We start from the raw sequence: 20,461 nt of genomic DNA, 5'->3' as shown, positions 1-20,461 counted from the left end.
ACTTCCTTTCTTAACTTTTTTTCTTAGCAATTAAAAAAAAAATTGCATTACAAAAACTCAACGAATGCAAAGTAAACTTGATATTCCCTGCCCATCTCACTCCCCTCAACATAAATTCTCTCTCTCCTATACATGCATGCATATATACATACATATACACATACACATAGACATACACATACACATGCGTTCTATCACATCCCAAACACTCCTGGATGTTGGATCTTAAAATTATACTGTAGGAAATATTAGACTGGCAAGTGCTGTGCCTACAACTGGAATATTGTTAATATTCTCACATTTCTTTGGCTATCACATGCTAAGATCAATACTGTCAATACCTTTAAAAATGAGATAACAATTTCAAAATATTGCCAGAAACTTACTTAAAATGGAAAGGGTGCATTATATTAAGCTTAGAGACTAGACTGCTTCTTTCTGCATTTTTGCTTCTGACAGTCTTTGAAAAGCAGGTTGTTTGCAGTAGTAACAGAAATGCAATTTTAGGAGGGCAGAAAGATGCGCTAATATTTATATGAAGCTGTAATACCGCAAAAATCATATGGGCTGTTATTCTACTATACTGCCAGAGGACTGTATTGATCTTCGAAGGGTTAAAGTGCTACCGGGTTACATTAATGTCACCCTTCAGCAATCACTGGCCAATAACATATCAGCAATCAATGCTGCAGCGTGCTGTTCACGACACACAGTTTTTGGAGACAAGTGGCTGATATATTTTGACAAGAAGAAAAAATAGTCTTGGAAATTCTTGCAAATCTTAACTCAGAGGGGAAGATATATGAAACAAACTGCTTCCATTAGAAAAAATGGTAATGTTTGCCTTCATAAGGAACAACATTTTATGTCAGTTCAGTGGAGCAGTGAATGAACCAAAACTCTGCTAACCTTCAAAATGGAAAGGATTCTGTAAGTAGGATTTACATAGTCTGAATATTTTATATTTTGAGTGCTCATCACATCTTGCATAAACTAATACTTAAATATATATTTCCAATAAAGAAAACATTCGACTTCTGGTGGAGTAAAGCAGTGAGACACGTTTTGGCTTGCGAGTACAGACACAGGTTTCTCAGCCCCTGCTCCTTTTTTTCCTGTTAGCAATTTTCTTCTATCAAGTTCTCATAATTTGTGCATGTCCAAAGAAGGCAGTGCAAGCCTCTTCACTTTGACACAAAAGAAACTTAAAGAAAAACAAAATAATCAGGAACTCAAACAGCCATAAAGTAGAAGTACAAAGGGGAGAATAAAAAATAGAGGCTGCGAGAGGATGCGCGGGGTTAAAGGTCTCACCACTGTCTGCATATATAAAATTATATCACCTTATCTGAAAAGTTTAGGCTCAAAAGAAAAAACCTCGGTTTAAAATACCTTTTAGGTTTATTAAATCTTTAGGCTGAAGATTACAGCAAGTGTTTTGTCTTTGGTGAGTAGCTGTTTGTCTCACTTTATTTACTTGGTATTGGGTATTTGTCAATGTCATTTCATATCTGCAGAAAATTCGTACGTTGTATGGAAGTATGTATGTGTGTGAGTGTGCTGAAGGTCACATGACTGTTTCATCCTATTTGGTGGAGCAGCTTGACTTTTTTTCCCTTGCTTTTGGTGATGGTTGTGAGTGCAGAAGTTGATTGACAGATGCATGCCAGAAACCCCCATTCTCCTTTTCAAAGACTACATATGATGGATTGCGATCTTTCAGCTCAGCAGGACACAGGGACCATGCAAGCTGTAATTGGTCAGGTATGGAGTCAGCCATTTCTCAACTCCCCTTTTATTTTTTTTTTTTTTTCCACAAGGGTCTAACCATATGATTCACATAATTCATATTTACAGTACCATCTTTCTATCTGTATCTTCAGCTACCAGTGAGTGTAGTACTGAAAGTGAGAAAGGCAAAAGAACCACAATAATCTGGCCAGGGAATCACTAGTTAAACCTAAAATACCATGCTTTTCTTCTAATAAACCCAGTTTATAATTTAGTCTGAGCTTTGCCAAATCAATCTATTTATTAATTTACCTTTGTATTTTATTTAAATGTGCTAAAGTAGAAGAACCGAGGAGTAGAAGTGTTATGTTTGCTGGGGAGTTGCTTTCTATTTCTAATGCTGTTCATTATTTCGATATTGACTGTATTCCTGTACTACAGGCTGTGGATTTTTTTTTTTTTTTCTTTTTCTTTTTTCTTCTTTTACCCCTAACCCAGATAATGTGTGATTGAGCTTGGTAAATGTAGTAGTCTTTGCTGCTGCAGAGGGGCAGCCTGCAAATTAAACACTGCCACAATCTGAAAGGTCCAGGTGGTCTGCTCGTGCTTCCTAATGCAATCCAGCACAACAGCTTTAATAAACAGCTCTATTTAGTTCTCCCTCCCTGTATCCAGGGAAGTGAACTGGTCTGGGGCTGCTGTGATGAAATGCCAGAAGAATATCTCTCAAAGGCCTCACAAGCTGATTTTTAGAGCTTTTCCGTTTTGTCGTCTTTGTCTTCCAAATGGGTCAGTGAGTCCTTCTCTTTCTGTTTTGTGATTTCTGATAAGTCTGTAGTTTTTATGTGTGTGTTTTAACCGTGCTGTTTCTAGCTTTAGCCAGAAGAGAGAAGAATCATTGTCTTTGCATTTGCTTCAAATAATAATCTGAAGTGGGGAAAGAAATTAAATTATTTTGTCCTGTTGTACAGGGAGGGCTGTTTTCCTCTGAATGCAGCCGGAGTCGGATGAGGGTGTCTGTTTTTCTTTTTTCTAACAAAATTTTAAGTGCTCAACACTTTCTCATTAACCACTGACTTGTAAATCAGTCTCTGGCAAAGGTTATTTTTTGAACTCTCAAAAGTTTGTGTTTTTTTGCATATGTTTCCAGTGTAGTGAACGCATGCTGCTGAGGTGATGACATAGTATTTGTGTTTCCTATATGTTGATACAATGGTGGAAAAATACGCATCCTACACACTGTTTTCAACTAAATTATGGCAAAGCACAGAAGTCCCTCAAAGCACATGGTTTATTAATACCATCGTACACAGTAATGCATTTCTGGGCAGAAAATGTCAAATATGTAATACCATGTTTACCACAGACTTTTATTGCTTTAAATATTTTAAAAATAGAAGATACATTTTTTATTAAAAATCCCCCAAACATTAACAGCTTTCTATTAGGCTGGCTTATACCTAAAAAGTGGGGCATGTTTGCCAGTATTACATTGTGTGGAAATATGTATTTTAGAGTGGGTTAATTACCTTTTCGTGTAAACTTGTTCAGTCTTAAAGAAATATATTCAATAATTCTAAGGCAGATACAATAGCACGGTTTTGAGCAAGTACACTTGACAGAAAATGTAGGCTGAAACCTTGATAAATCTCAAAGCTTGTAATATCTCTTTAATGTAACTTTTGCTTTGGCATGTAAGAAAGTGTGAGTTAGCTATTTTATGTTTAAAGCTTGCTAGCTCTCGGAAAGTGGTTTTTGAGGCTGGAAAGGGTAGCAGCATGGTTTTTTCTGTGTGTAACATTCCATATTTCATCAATCAAAAAAAAGTTTAGTGAATGTCTGGAAAAATGTTTATATCGTGTGTTAGTGTATTTCATTTCCTAAAAATCAATAACAAGGGCACGCACTTAAAAGAAAAATACATTTCACTATTTTAGGTGACTTAACTTCTGTGGGTTTTTTATGTCGGAATTTATGGATATTATTATTGTGCAACTTAATATGTTAGGTGTTTCAAACACTTTTTGTAGATCTGTATGTGTGCATATTTACATATCATCTGTGTAAGTGTGCACATCCAAACGTGTTTATAAATCCACAAAATGTCCAAGTATATTTTTGTTTTGATTAATTGTCCAGTGTTTGGTTGTTATTAGCTACATGTGAAGACAGAACAAAATGTTTATCTTTTCAGACAAAAATGATGTATTTTCTAGTTGTATAATAAGAGTTACTTAAAACTTGGGAAGCCTAGAGCAATCAGTATAATTAACATATGTTGCTGAAAATAGAAATAGACTTTCTCTATGGACTCTAATACTAAAAGAAAATAACGATCAAAAGACAAACCCTATGCCATAAAATCTTTCCACACTGTAAGTCTCTGTTTAGTATTGATAAATAATGAAGACTTGCACGTTCAGTATGTGTGTATTTTATAAGAGACATTCATTTCCTGACACTATTGTTTTACAAAAAGTTCTGAAGAGTCCTTGTTAACTTTCAAACCTCTGAAAGCAAAAACTTTAAATGTTTATCATTTGGCCTTGTTATTTCAGACTTGTATTTTTCTCCAGCTGTAAGAACTAAATTTTGTTTTGACTAATCCTGCAGATGTAGCTTTAAATTCAGTCTTGTTTGTTGCTAATGGAGTGTGAACTTGCCTAATTAAAAATCCAAACTATACAAGTATATCTCTGCTCCAATGGAGACCAGAAACACTAGCAGTTATTTGTAGTTCAAACACTAGTCTGTGTATGACACGAAAGTAATAGCAGGAACATGCTCATTTAAAGGCATTTTCAACACCAAGTACTTGTTCATCATTAAATACATTTTCCACTTTTTTTTTTTTTTCTTTAAATATTCTTGATTTCGTATGTCTCCGAGCACCGGTATCCACAGTGGCTCCCACTGGTGAGGGCAATGGTAGGCAGAGTGCTACAATCCTGACCATTACCTAGCACCTGGGTGTACTGGCTCCAAGGTGTGGAATTGCTTGTATAGCTTCCCTCTGGATTTTTCCTCCCCCAAGCAAACAATTAAACAGCCAAGTACTCTGAAGAACAACCTCCTTGCCTAGCGTGTCAAGATCTAGAAGCTCATTGCTCATTGTGATTTTGATTCATAAGTGGAGTGTTTGGAATGAAACCCCGATCCCTGTCAGCAATAGTCTGTAGCATCCTTCCTTGCACGCTGAACCATAATACCTGTTATTTCTTCAAATGTGTTTTGCTCTTATAGAAACTATTAGCTGGATTTTTATGCCGTATTCCTTATATATCCTGAGCCCATCTAAATGAACAGGTAATTAAATGCATCATCTAATTATTCCAGTTACGCTGTATTTTCTCTACCTTGTATGCTTTTTAAAATCTGTACTGTACCTTCCTCTTTTTTTTTCCCATCTTTTTTTTTTTTCTTTTTTCCTTTTTTTTTTTTCTTTTTTTTTTTTTTCAGACCTGAGCTTGTGAGTGACAGGTTAGTTCATCAGCATTACAGCCCTCCTGTTTTTGTCTCATCTCATGCAGACAGGTCACTGTGTCCAATCACCCTTCTGGCTCTGCTATCCCCAGGGGAGCCCAGGCCAGCCTGCCATCTTGATCCACCGGCCTGAGGGCCCGGGCTGGCTGCACATTTCTGTGTTCACTGGTTCTTGCAAATACACTAAAACGGGAAGGGGGGGGGGGGGCAGCTTAAATTACATCTCTGTAAACTGAGAGGAAGTAAATTAGGTAACATTCCTCTTCAAATAAGCAGGTGTTTGCAGTTATTATTGCTATGTTTGAGTTCTCTTTCTACATGTTAACTGTGTTTATTTTCTATATTTCAATGGTATCCTCCATGTGATCTCATCATCTAGTAAAAGCTATTTATGCAAGGGTAAACATGCACTCTTTTCCCATGGAGAGTTCTGCTCTGAAGCCCGATTTATGAGACTGATACATTGCTGCAGCCAAGGTGGGTCTTCTTGTTCTGTGTTTTAGCTTGTTGCTTTTTTAATTTTTCTTCCACACCCCCCCCCCCCCCCAACAATTAACAACAATAGAGCAGGGGGATAAATGTTTTGCAGAAGCCGTTCCTTTCTGTAACTCATGGGTCACTTTTCAGAAGTTTGATCTGTTGTCAGTGTTGTTTTGTAATGCAGATCAATACATATCCAGGAGTTTAATTTTTACCAAAGGAAGATCAGATCTATAATGTTAGTTTGTCTTGAGCAATCTTTAAGTGATTCTTCTTGTAGTAGTAGGGAAGGTCTTTTTCTCTTGGAATACCCATTTCCATCTCTAAGCTAATATACAGAAGTGCCTATAACATATACAAATGGAAAAGAACCCTCTTGCACACAAATTTAAGACCCGTTTTTATAATACAGCAAGGAATTGTGCCCTTTTGTCTACAGTTTGAGACAAATCCTGTTCTCCCTAGCAAGAATTAGACCCATCACTGTAAGCATGACTACTTGCATAAGTAAGGTCAGACTACTTGTCCCCTTGTCTGCTTAGTGTATGTCCAGCACAGACATTGTTGTCCTTTACAGTCACCAGCAGTTGCTTTCTGCAGTTTGAGACTGTGAGAGAGAGACTTATGGACAGGTACACACTGACTGTTGTGCTCGGTAGTAGAGAGACAACGTAAACAATGAGAATCATGTTTGAAAAACTTCAAAAACATATTTTTTAATATTTATGAACAAGCTGGTACTCTGATAATGAAGCATTCCATCTCCGCAGAAACCCACTGTTTTATACGCTCTCTAATACACTGTGTCCTTAAGAATTATTATTGTAAGAAGATGCAGGAATGTGGCCGTAATATTTTACAGTATAAATATTTGTTGTAGAGGAGCTTGGATCTTGTTAATTTAATATATGTAAATTCTTTGGTCCTAGGCCTGGATTCCAGCAAAAGAATGCAATTCTCTGTTGACTTTTGTTTTTACGGCAGAAAAGATGGATTTTTATCATTTTCATTCATGCGTAAAAAGATTTTTCTTATTTTCACACCAAAATCAGGTTTTAATTGAAATCAGCCCTCTAAAAATATCTTTAGTAATTTTTTCTTATTTAATTTCTTTATTCTCCTTCATTCTGTGCTACTCTGCTGTCTCATGTGTTAGTTTGTGGGTCAGGCTAATTAAGAGGTCAAAACTTTTAAAAAGCTGTGATTTACACTCTGTGTATATTCACTATTATTCTAATCGTAAGAGAAAAATAAAGTATGTCAAATGACCTTTAAATTGCCAGGCAAGCGACACTCGTCCAGTGATGTAGATTTTTATCTTTAGGCAATGCATTTACATTCAAGTACCTCTGCTGTGTTTCCTAGATTCCAGACTGATAAACTAAATACCAATCTGGGCCACTTTTGTATGTACAGTACATAGAAGTGACTGTCCCGAGCCTCTTATCTTAGACTGACCTGTAGCTGCAACAAGACTTTTATTTTTCTTCTCTGATCTGAACTGCAACTCAAATGGAAGAAAATAAAAGGACAATTGAAGACAAATTGTATATAGCATTTTCAATGTTAGATGAGGACATGGCAAAATATTCTTTTTTTTCCTGTGATTTACATCTCAGTGGCATTTGCTTGTAATGCTGCTTCTTCCTCTGAAATTGTAAAAATGGCAGGAAGAACCACGGATCAGTCAGTTCTCAATATATGCGTGTTTATCTCTCACTAAACTTAACAGGACTTAAATGTGCATGTAAAAGTTGGTCAGCAAATCACTTAAGCCTGTATAAGAAGTCTGCAGCTGCTAAATCTTCAGGTGCATGGTACAATACTGAACTCAATGGGATTCCTCATGTAAAAACGGTTTGCAGGATCTGGTCCAACTTGCCTATTGAGTAACTGTCATTGCTAATAAATATAACAAAGTCTGGTTTAAATGCTGGCTAAATAATTGCAATGCAAACTCTTTTATAATTAGAATTGACTGTTAGGATTAAAGATAATAACTCAAGGCTCTTGAACACTTTTATTTTTCGAGGATGTCAGGGCTACAGGTAAATGGACTATAGCTTCAGGGTTTTTGTTTTATCGTTGGCTTTGAAACCTGTGTGATATGTAGGACTATTTCTTCAAAAGAGAAAGATTAGTTGTTGATATTTGCTGCTGATTCTCTGTTGACTGGTAGTGCTGCTCCATAGGAGAGCTTTATCTAACTGTTAGATCAAAAGAAAATTTTGAAGATCAAGAGACTGTTCTAAATTTCTAGCCATTTTTAGAAGTGGTAGTGGGAGAAAGTTGTTGTTTTGTTTTGTTTTGTTTTTTTTTTAAAAAGGGGGGCAGGGAGGACAGGGGACCCAAAACTCTTTATTCCAAGCCATCCTTACATGGTGAATGCTACAAATTTTCTTAAGCTGTTTATAATACATTTTGTAGTTACTAATAAGCCTGGTTTTTTTCTATCTACAAGTGGTAGAATTTGTATAGGCCATACTATGTTATAGCAAAACTAGGTCCAACAAACTTTTATGCATAGTTTTCCTTTTACTCACATGAGTCATAGCAATTGATGTTGTTAACAGTGATGCATATACTTGAAGCTGAGGAAATGTGTTTTGGAGATGAGTGCCTCGGAAACAGATCTTGCTCTCTGGCGTAGTTGCACAGCTGTCCTATGCCCTTTGCTCGTGTGAATGAGTATTTACAGGGTAGGACATTGAGAGCTGTTCTTGTCAAAACAGACGGGTCTTGTCTTGATGGGCTTTCCTGTACTACCACACCGTAAAAGAAATCCAATAGCAGTGCTGCAAAATCTTACTTACAAGAGTAATTTTTGATTCTGTGATATTTCCAGTGAGTGTTACCTAAACTAATTGCTGAATATCATCTATTCCCATAGGTAACTCTTTCCAGGATGGGGCTCTGAACCCACAGGTGGGGAAGGGCATTGTAAAGAGAAACAAGCCCTGAAGCAAAAGAAAGGAAATTAAAAAAAAAAAAAAAAAAAAAAAGTTAGAAAGGAACTTCATGCTACTTCAGTCACTGATTCCATCAAGTAATTCTTATTTTACAAGTTTCTAGCATTTTCAAGGATCTTGGACTTGTGTGTGTTTAGAAGACACAATCCAGCTGTGTAAATGGCACTTCCAAAAAGGAAATATTATAAGGGCAACAGCAAAAATCAAAAGCGTTTTTTTTAGTTGCCCCCTGCTATGGAAACAAGAGTTTCAAGCAATAGAAAATAATAGAGCATGAGGTTTTTACAAGCAGATTAGTGAAAGTCATGTTAATAGTATTGCAGAACAGCTGCTGTTAGACATATTACAAGAGATAATTCTGTATCAGAATGTTGTCCTTTTCACTAAACTGTTTACATCTCTAACTGCTTTTCCACTTACTGAGCCAACTTGTGAAGCTCTACCTCGGGTTTTACTTGAGCTTTGCTCATGTTTCATGTGCAATGAAGTATGGAGGAGTTTTAACAGAATAAAAAGTATGATTTTTTTTTTTTTTTTTTTAAAAAAGCTGGAGGCTTTAGCCCATTTCTGGAAGTCATCTTTGGGGGGCAGGGGGTGTAAGGAAAAAAATTACAGCATAGACTAAGACTGAAGCAACAATATTCATGACTAAAACATTTTATATCCTTATCTCAAGCTTATGACTTAAAACTACTTTGTCTCCCATCAATGGCAAACTAGCATCAGCTTCCATTTATTCATAGTATGACACACTAAAGGCTGTGATTATTATTTGTTTTAATTTATAACAATAGAGAACTGTGCCTGAATGTTACCGAATCCAGCTCTAAAAATAAAAAAGGGCTAAAAATGCAAATAACTGATACTTTTAAAGTCTGTCAGTTCTGAGATACTGTCGTGGTGGCTATAGCTGTTGGTACTGGAACCAGATGCTGCCAATTGCTGAATGGTTCCAGAGTCCTGGACTTTCCACCGGCTTTGTTAGGCAGGACTCTGTTCCAGCAAGACCTGAATGTTTTTAGTCTTCTTTGAAGGCAGGATTAGGCCATGAAGAACACAAGGGGAAATTTTTACTTCGATTTTTTTTCCCCTGCTCAGACATTGTTAACGAAGGAAAAATTGAAAGGTTTCCCATGAAAATTGTTCTGTTTAAAGTGAAATAAAATAAGCTGGAATAAAGGAGAATTATGCTGCTTTAAGAAACAAACAGCTGTTGCAGGATTCCTGGCTGTAAGTCTTACCTTCCCTTCACTGTGCCCATCCCTTTCTGTGTACAAAACGTGCTTCACATTCTTCAGTTGGATTATACAAAGCAGGAATAATATCTGCAAACAAGAAGCTCTCAGTCTTTTGGAGGAAAGGTTGAAAGTTGTGGCAAATGTAAAAGTGGCTTCTAATGTGGAAGAATAAAGCAGAGAACATCAAACTCATTTCACTTAGTGTCATTCACGATGATTTATCATTATAGTCAGGGCAAACTGTGATCTCGGAGCTGAAACAATTTTGTTCATTAAGAGGAAAAAAACGACCCCAAAAAACAGAATGTTCCAGCTTGGTTCTTATATCCTTAGGGTTGCAATATTGAATTCAGAATTGGGGAAGCTTAATCTTGCAGCCAGATTTGACAAGATGCTGGTTGAACGGTAGGCAGAAGTGATGGTTTGTGTGTTGTAATGCCCATGGTGGGAAATAAAGAAAGACAAGAAGATTTTTCCAGAAGTTTGGGTGCAGTATTCACCACCTGCTCCAGCTTCATACCGAAGAAGGCAAGAAAACCTGTGTGTGCAAGTCGGTGAGCAAAGCTCACAATTTCAAAGCCTGATAGAAGAGAAGCTGGAGTGTTCTAAAGCAGCACGTGAGGGTTTGCAATGGCTTTGAACACGGTTATCTTTTTGTTTGTTTGTTTTAGTGCTGCTGTTTATTTGAAGGGTGATCGTGAAACCGTTTAAGCACACCCACAAGTAATCCCCCAGACCTACTGGGAAAGCTCACATGAGCAGTGTATTGTGTGTTAGACTATGTGATGCTAAAGGCTTGGATCTCACCTGGCCTCAATGGGATACAGACATGTACAGCTGAAAAAAAAAAAAAAGCCAGTTCTCCAGCTCCACTCAGTTAATCCTGGAGAGTAGGAGTCTGTGCGTGGAGGGGGGAGGTGGTGGTGGTGTAGGCAAAAACCTGGAGGCTGCATGTGAAATCTTGGCAGGGGTGAGCAATGGACTCATTGGCAGGTGTTTGGAAAGTAAGACCTGGATTTTGAATAGCCAAACAACAAAAAAAAGGGCTGAAGATTGGAGTTTCTTCCCCTGAATATATTGGTTTCTGTTTATTTTTTAAGTTCATGCTGGATTCTTAGCAAGAGGAGAAATCGAGGGTTGCCCCCTAACTAGGTATTTAGAGTGACTCTGTAATGAATTTTAACCCAAGAGGCACTGTGGATATTCAGCAAGCCTTTGTTCCATTCTGCTCATGTCTGTATGCTAGACCCATCACCGTAGTTATTAGATCTCAAAGATTACATTCTTTGATCTAGTGCTTTCTAAATCCTTAAACCACAGTTTATTTATTTAAAAGGTTATATCCAGCATTGGATTGGATTGTAAAGTACCCTTTGACTCTTTCATGAAGGACACAGCAGAAACACATGCTGCGGAAGGAGTATTTCCTTCTGACCATGAAGCACCACAGCATTTTATTGAATTAAGAACCGCACAAGGATCTGTGCTTTTAATCTGGCCAGTGTGTTGAGAATTTTTTTTACCTCATTAGTATCATGATATCATTCATTTCTGATACAACAGGCGTTTATTAGGGTATGTAGGTGAATTTCAGTTACTCTCTAAATTAAAAAAACTGCAAAGTAGCCTCAGATTTCCCTAAGAAAATGAAAGCACACAAAACCTCAAACAGATGTTAAAAATGAGTATGTTCAGGATGTGTTCTTGGGGTCTCTTTTTGATCTGATGTTTAGCAGGGTGCATCACAAGTAACTCTGTGGAGCTAAACAGGGTTACATTTGGGTAAACGTGATCACCAGCAGCTTTTAAGCTTGTTCCATCAGATTCAGAAGCCCTTACATGAGCAAATTTACCAGTGTAGTCTACAATGCTTGATTAATTACGAACTGCGTGATGTGACTCCCAAGCTAACCAGCAAGAAAGCACAAAAAGCAAAAGAGAAGGACACTAAAATTGAGCCCAGTGTGCTCCTTGCCTGGACTGATATTAATTATACTGTATCCAAACCAGTCTCTTCTTTTTTCCCCTCCCGATCAGTCCTGCAAGGGAAACTGTAAAAATTCTCATGTAATTTCCCTTAATTCTGGAGAAACCAAGACTGAAATTGGCACCTGAAAAGAGAAATCTTGTTAAAAATAGCTATTATTGTTTCATTTTTTAATGCTTGTGTTTGGTTATTTTTCTTTTTTGAGAAGCTTAGCCCCTGGAGATAGTAGCCTGATTCTACTTTATACTGAGACCTCTTTATACCATCTGGCAGTACAAACTTGCTGTAAAGTGGGTGTAAGAGTAATTTATTTATGTGTACTTCAAAGCTCTTTTATATTTCCAGAATGATAGAAAACCACCATAGTGTAAATGGGAATCAGGCCTAAATAGATGGACTGGAATTTCCATTTCTTTTTCAGATGGAAATAAAAAAGGGATAGGCAGAAGTCAGACTGGGGGAAGAGAGGAAGGACTAAGCCTTATTTAGCTACAAACAGGCGTTCATTAACATCCAATTTGAATTGAAAAACAGACAAGATGAAAGGGCCAAATCCTGTTTTACTGGCCACCATCCATACCTTTGCTGGCAGTAATGAAAACATGAAAGGGAGGGAAGTGAGCACCAGTCAAACCATAGTAGTCAGTACCTGACAACCCAACCCAACCAAAACAAGTGCTGCTTTCTCAATCAATCATGTGCATTGTGGTTTTAAAATGAGTATGCTTAAAACAAAAGGCTTAATCTATTTATGTCTTTTTTTTTTCTCTCTCTTTTTTTTTTTTTTTTTTACCCCATGGGCTGCAGTGTTGTTCGCTGCAACATTTTGACAAAGATCTGTGTTTCCAGTGCATTATTCAGTTAGTACACCTGGATTAGTGAAAAAGAAAACAAATGAAATTCATAGGAATTAATGTCAGTTAAATTCCCTCCTTCTATACTTTATATTGTCAGATGAATTCTTCAACTCCAAGTCAAAGGGTGAATAAAAACAACAAACAAGGAGAGAAGAAGTAAAGCAAAGAATGACAGTTACACTAATGGGAAACATCTTAAAATTTAGTCAGACATGGGAAAAAATATTAAAATAGCAATTTGGGGGTTGGCCCAAGAGTTTTCTTTGAAATTTTGAGAAGCTTCCTACTCCATTTTATTTCATAATCCCTTTCAAACAGGCACATAGGAGGCTTAAGGGATTCTGTGAAGGTTGTGAGATATTTCTCTCTTTGCTTCCCCATTTTGTGAGAGCCCAAGGGAAAAATATTGGCAGGGCTTGTAGAAGCTTCTATAATTTAAGTAGCCCGGTATTTCCTATCTTAAGACCTTTGCTGCTGCTGCTGTTAGTGTTTCTACCTGGTTGGCTACCTCTTCCTCAGTATTTTTGAAGACAATTTCAGCTAAAATACTTCAGCGGTTCCTGAGGAGGATGGGGAAATAGGGGATAGTTTTGCCCATTTTAAAGACACCCCATATTTAAGAGCAAAACTCTGAATTTGGTGAGGAGTAGGAGCATTGTGTCTGAGATGTCTTTTCTGGTATCCTGTGACAATCCACCTATGTTTGATTATGTTCCAAGCCTTTGAGAATGTAGTTGGCACATGTTTACTTGGCAACTCTAAACAGCTACATCCCCTAAAGATTCACAGAAAATAAAGGTGTGAAAGGAACCTCAGAAAGTCACCTGCACATAGACAGGATCAGCTTATCTGAGTCACATCTGACAGGAATTTGGAACACTCCAGCAGCACCAATTCCACAGTATCCTCGTGCTATTCATTGAGTTTAACTATCCCTGCCTTAGCGCACACTGTTAGAAAGTTTTCCTTGTGGCAAAAGGAATCTTTCTTGCTCCAACTTAAGCCCGTATCTTCTTCCCTCTTTTAGGGATATCAGATAATTTCTGTCCCCCCTTGAAAGCCTAGCTTCTAATTTGGCCCATCTTGGGAAATGGCAGAGGTGGCACCAGGGACCCTCACTCTTCTATGTACTCCGTGACCACCCTCTAGGGGAGATGGAGGAGGAAGAAGCGTGATTCAAGTGAAGACAGGACAAGAGCCATGGAAGATATAAATATAGATTGAAACAATGAGTGGACAAGTAGTCAACCAGGACTAGAGAGTGGTGAGGGATCGAGAGGAAAAGTAGGAGCTTGAGGGAAGAGTGGGTCCAAGAGAGGCTGGGAACTGTGAGGGACAGTAGGGAAGAGGGCTCGCCCTGTCTGTGGGCAAGCTGAGATGAAAGGAGCAATGGAGAGGGGACTGAACCTGGCTAGGGATAAAGGCAGAAACAAAAAACCTGTGGGGCAGATTCCCTCGCTGGTCAGAAATTTCTGCTGGCAAATCCCACTGGCAAAGTATCTCAGTTTTCCTTTAAAAAATATGAAGCTACATGCGCAAAATATGAAAAACATTTTTTGTGTTGTTAAGCCACATAATTCAAATGAAGTATTTGTAAATTCATAATTTGTTTTCTTTGTAAATATGGATAATAATAGACCCTTTAATTATGTAAACAACTACATATGCCGCACATATTACATTCCTTTATTATGACCTCTACACTTCCACACCTCCACTTATGTTTCCATAATAGTATTTGACAATCTAGATAATATTTTATTATACTTCTTTCTGAATATAGTATTTGATATATAATGGTTTTTGGCTTTCCAGAAATTGCAGAAAGTTTATGTATGTATGTATATATATACACACATTTGTGTATATATATTCTGGGCCAAATTCCAGAAAAGTCTTATTTCATTTAAAATGTTTCAGGGGTTTTTGGTTTTGCATAGTTTTTAAAGATTTAAAAAAGAGAATTTTTAAAGAAAAACTAACTTTGAATTAAGCATTCAAACTCTTCTGCTTACAAAATGCCAAACTGAAACATATGGACTTTTTTTCTCTCTTTTTCATATGAATGGTAGGATTAAAGGTTCTAACATAGCTGAATTTTCATTTTGAATGAAAAATTTCCCAGAGATCTTGCCATTACTATTTCCAACAGACAAAACCTATCAACTTATCCAGTAGTTTTACTAGAACAGTGACTGACATCTAGATTTTTGGATATATATAGACACTGGTCTTTGTATAAATTAGACATGTGAAACCCCTATAATAGGTGATACTTGGCTCTTAATTCTCCACAGCCTCAATTAGTTATTTACAATGTTAAAAATGGAAGCATTGCAAAGCCAAGTGCTTTTTCACTTCAAGTCTCTAATACAGTTCCTTTACTGCAAAGTAAAAGCTTCAGGTTACTACAAAGAAACAACACTGGATTATCATTTAAACAGATATAATTGCTACTTTCAGCAGCTTGAAGTCACTTTAATTCCTATACTATGCCAATTTTATCTCTGATGGGAGGGGATAATTTTCTGAAACTTATTTAGCTTTCTTTCAGCATTATTTACAATTGCAACTATAATCTAGTGTATGATTTAGTAAGAGCACACCCTCATACTGAAGGAGAACTGGGAATAGGTAGCTAGTAAAAACCACTTATGTGGGGCAGAGTGACGGGCAAAGGGAAAGGAGTAATTGCCAACATGGGGGTGTGAAAAAGGCAAGATTAGAAGGAAGGGGGAGATGCAGGGTGGAAGGAGGGCATGGCAGCTAGAGAAAAGGTGTTTTGGTAAGGCTGAAAATTTCAAAGTTATTTTTTAACAGGTTTGTTATAGTTTTATATACTGAACTAGTGGTAATAAAGACTCACAAAGGTTGAAAGATTAGGACTAGTAGCCAGGATTAGGCTGTGGCAGAGAGCTGTGTGAAACAGTTGTGTACAGGAAGACTGAGGATAATAAAACTATATCCATGTTATATCCTTTCTATTCACCTTTATCCATTCAGCATCTGCTCAGATGCAAGTTCAGGGACCCATCTTACCAAGCGTTAGCAAAGCATGCTTGTAGTAGTGGTGCAGTAACAACTGAGACAGGTGTAAAAACCAGGGCTCGATCCCATCACCTTCCTATTCTTTATTGATACTTTGCAAAACTTTTAGCTGTTACCACATTAATGTTAATCTCTTAAATTCCATTTTTATGCCCTAACTGAAGGTAAATTGGCAAAGGAATTATCTGGTGGCAAATTGGGGCCTACGGTGTCTCGGATAAAGGTTACAAAACCAAGAACGAGTCTATGAAGCTGTCCTTAAAAGTGACTTAACATCCAGAGCTGTTCTGTTAGCAGAGGCATTGCTGGCTGTGGTACCAATCCCCCCCACCCCAATGTGATTTAATGATTCTTTTGAAATTGCTTTTCTAAAAGACACCTTGTTTTTTGGTCAGTACCCTTCTGCTTTGGATCAGCTTCTGCTTGGTAAATGCCACCTTGGACACTCACTGCATCTGCAGCTGTCTCAAGCATGAGTAAGGCTAGGAGGATAAAGTATATATTTTAGCCCCGCTTTCATCTGGTAAATGTCTCCCGTTCAGGCTAGAAAAAAAGAACTATTATTTGATTAAGTTTTACTAAAATAACACAATTTTTTTTCCCCTTCACAAAAGATCTGATAAGAATGGGTTTCATATGCAAGCTCACATTGGCATCTGGGGCATGTATTTGTATCACTGAATCATTTTATGCTGTAGTCCCACATCGGTGCCCCTGTGCTCAGGGACAGCTGCTACTGGCATCAGAGGCAGCAAACGCCAGGTAGGGAGACTCAAAATTTGGTTCTTTAGCTCAAGGGTGACATATGTAAGACGTGTAGTTGCAATAGTATCATGCAATACTGTGGGGAACGAGCCATGAAATATACAGCAAATTTTCTAGCGAAGGTTATTTTTTTCCATAACTTCCAGTTTTGCCAGTCTGTGCAGTGACATCAGCTTCTTTAATTCTTACACTGTAAAATTTTAGGCCTGGAGTTTTAACTGTAGCATTTCCGATTTCTTGAGTAAGCTTAGTCACATGTATAATCCTTTTCAATTTATATAGAAGATACAAAAGGTATAAGGAACACTGGCTGGACCTCAGTTACACAAGGACATTTATTGACATCAGCTGTGGTGGTGGAAGTCAACCAGCACTTTAATACCGGGCGGTGTGAGGGAGCTGCTGCCCCTGAGGTCTGGGGAGCAGGGCTGGCCCTCACCAGCCGGGGCCTGTCCCCACAGCACCTGCGCGGGACAGGCCCAGGATGGCACCCAGGGCTGGCTGGCTGGCTGAGTCCAGGCCACCCTGCAAGACAGCGGTCAGGTAAGAGGCCATAGGGCCCATGGCAGGGCTGTGGGGAGCTGGAGGCCAGCACAGCTGTGGCATTGCTGGGCTAAATGGGGCCGTGGGCAGGGTGGGGGAGGCCCCAGGTGTGGCTGCTCAGTTGAGGCCTGGTATTTCCCTGGGAGGAAGCTGTGGGCAGCCAGACACCAGGCCAGGCTTTGGGCCATGGTTGGGCTCTATAAAGAGTGAGCTGAGGTAGGGTTTGCTGTGTATTGTAGTGCCTCTGTGCCTTTTAAGCCCAAAATCCTGATTCATGTTGAGCCTGGATTTAAGACCAATTTTTTTTCTTTCACATGAGGTGAAGGAAGGCAGGCTGAGGGAGCAGAGGAGGTGCATAAATGTCCTCTGTGTGCAACTGCCCTTAGGAGGGGCAGAGCATGGTTTCCAGTCCTTGTCCTCCTGGTGTTGCTGGGTGACTGGTGCTAGGCCTGGCCAAGAGGGCACCGAGGCTGCTGGCCACGCAGCTGATGGGATCTACAGGCACACAAACGTGGGCTCGGTTTTAATGCCCTGTCTTGAGGTTGCTCTGGGCTCCTGCTGCTCCCGGTGAGTCACAACTCGCATAAGTATTGTTGTAGCTGTGGTGGTAGGTGCTCTTTGTGTAACCCTGATACTGTTGGATTGTGGGGTGTATCCTAGTACATGTGAAGTAACCAAAAACCATGTTAATTGTAATAGTGTAAGGATTTGCTCTATGTTTTCACTGGAAAACTTGTGTTGGAGTAATTAAAAAACTGGGTTAATACAACAAAAGGGGTGCTGCTGAATTTCAGTCAAGAGCATCCATCTTGTCATAACTGACCCTGTGCTAAGGCCCAGGTCTTAAAATGGTGCAGGAATAGACTGAGGCAGGTGCAGGGATCTGCTTACCTAGAGAATACCCTAGTAAAATACAAATAACAATAAGAAATTAAGAAGAAAACTTCTCTTGCCAAGCTTTACAAAATTCACTAGTTATTTTATGATGTGTTGTACTCAGTTTAGTGTATCTGTTTGCTAGCTGTAATGAGTGATCAATGCATCCTTTCATTGATCTCAAATGTAAGGTAAAATGATTGGAATTCTGTGCAATTTTCTTCAAAGTTGAAAGGCAGTAAAAGTGGATTAAGCATGATCACAGCATTGCTGAGTTTTAATTTTGCGGGTGAGGTTCTCTGTACTGGGAGCATAGGAAATGCTGGAGAAAATGCGGTAGTTGAATTCATCTGTGTTGCATTGGGGGAAGCTAATTGCCTGTAGAGTGTGGGCAATCTATGAGCAGCTGCAGACTGTTGCAAAAGGTTGTTGGTCAGGAAATATTTGGGCAACTGTTAGTAAAAGATTAATGTTTCTTTCTGAGTTGCTTCCTAAATCAGAGTTATGAAATACAGATCAGAGACCCATAATAAAAATGTAGCCTGTTCTCCAGAATGTAGTTCAAGTTTGGAAAAAGGGTTTGGTTTATTTTTCTTTGTTTTGGTAGCGTCTGACTTTCCCATTGATTATTGTTTAAAGGCTGAAGAAAAACAAAACAAAACAAAAACCAACCCAAAACAGAACAGTTCCAAGACTGACTTTTTTGATAGGTGGAAATCTTTTCTTCAAAGAGGAAAGATGTATCGCAGATGAAAAAGTAGAACATTAATAGAGAGCTTTGAAAGCTGTTTTTAAAAGGAAGAACAAAGAAATAATTATTCTACCAGGTACAGGTTTCTTTTTTTTTTTTTTATATTGGGTTCTTTTTCCCAACAGCCTGATGAAGGTTTTGACATTTAAGCAGCAAAGATGAGAAAGTCAAGGCTTACAGGTGCATCTGCTTACCTCAACTCTCATACTACCACTTGCAAAATTACTGTTAGGGTAAACAGAATCACAGTCAGGTGAAAATTGAATTATTTTGAGAATCTGTCCTTTGCTGTGCTGCATCAAGCATTGCATTATGTTACAGTATTGCTAACAAGCGTTCTTCTCAACAGAAGGTGCGTTGGGCTTACAACAATTACCATTCACTATGACTGCTTTTTTTTGTTCTCTACTAGTAGAGGACTTCTACATCAAAGGGTTTTATTCTTGGATAATGTTATGTCAGTGTGTCTGCATCTTTCTTAAAGAATCTCTCTTTAGTGTACTTATATATTCCAAAGTGTTTTACAAATGCAACATTCTCCTGCTTCCAAGCCCTTCAGCTACCTGTAAGATGAAATGGAAAAATATGTAGTTGAGCCTGGTGATTTTACGTGGCAGTGTATGCATGAAGTATAGAATGTGTTACCAGTGGAGTTTAACGGAGTGCACCGGTTCCAGTGTGGAGCTTGGGCAGGATATCAGCAGTGCTCTGGGGGGGATTTCCATTGCCCTCTAATAGGCCAAAAGGGGTGGGGGGGAGTAGCTTTGTAGCTGCACTTGTGCAGGTTGCTTTTTAACCATGTTTCTCATTTAGAGAATAGATCACAGATGTTAATGTGTGCTTAGAAACATGGGGTAGTGTTTGGCTTCTGAAGCACCTATTCTCCTCCTTACTTCTGTGCTTTTAGCAGGTGCTCTTTCCAGTCTAGGAGATTGTCCTCCCTCTGGTACTTTCCCAGCATTGCAACTCCACTTTGGGTAGGTAACAGCATCAGTAGATGGAGCTCAGGTGTACTGGGCTCACTTCATATACGTTCTTTCTATAGTTCACAATAGACATTCATTCATTTTGTATTTGCTGGTTCCTAGCAACACCTGATAAAATAGCCCAGTCCGTTCCTGTACCAAAGGAAACTGAGCTAGAATATAAAATGGCATGCAAATTTACTCCCGTTGATTTTTTTTAATACAGAACCTTGTTCAAAACACGTGCTGCACGCATGGACATGGTTCTGATACTGTTGCTAAACATGCTGTTATCAATATTGCTAAACAGACCTTTATCAGGAGCACAGTCAGATCAAGTGTAAATACTAATTAGGGCCTAATCCAAAAATCTATCAAAGTTTGTGTCAAGATTCAATGTGCTTTGGACATGTCCCAAGGTAAAGAATTAATCACTATTTTAGCAGGGTTCTGCCTCTGCAGTTGAGAAAATTACCTTGCTAATGAGGGACTGTTTTGTTTACCTGAGTCCTGCCATGTTCCAAAACTCTCCTGTTTTTACCTTGCTGGAAATAATGTGTAAGTTCTTAACAAGTATTAACTGACTGCAGAGAAGCGGCAGCAGCAGCAAACACCACCTTGCTGTCTAAAGAATGCCATAATGGAAACTTACTTGTATAAATAAAACAAAGGGCATTTATCCAATTCTACTGTATTGTCAAGCTACAAACTCTGTTAAGCTTGTTTACAAAAGTCTGTGGGAAAAGGGTGAAAATCCTGGCTTCACTG

General features: G+C 38.4%; 1 protein-coding gene across 1 annotated transcript in view; it reads left to right on the top strand.

The window, feature by feature from the left end:
• Nucleotides 1-1,659: 1,659 nt before the first annotated feature.
• Nucleotides 1,660-20,461, top strand: part of POU6F2 (POU class 6 homeobox 2) — a gene marked incomplete at both ends in the record, with an annotated part of 314,808 nt that continues 296,006 nt past the window's right edge. The window contains one exon of the mRNA XM_082306980.1: nt 1,660-1,764. Coding sequence (XP_082163106.1) covers nt 1,660-1,764 — 105 coding nt within the window. The remainder of the gene's footprint in view (nt 1,765-20,461) is intronic.

Source organism: Platalea leucorodia (assembly GCF_965183815.1).
Source record: "Platalea leucorodia genome assembly, chromosome: 1".
NCBI lineage: Eukaryota > Metazoa > Chordata > Aves > Pelecaniformes > Threskiornithidae > Platalea > Platalea leucorodia.
Note: the sequence above shows the minus strand (reverse complement) of the source record. Positions and strands in the feature narration are given on the sequence as shown.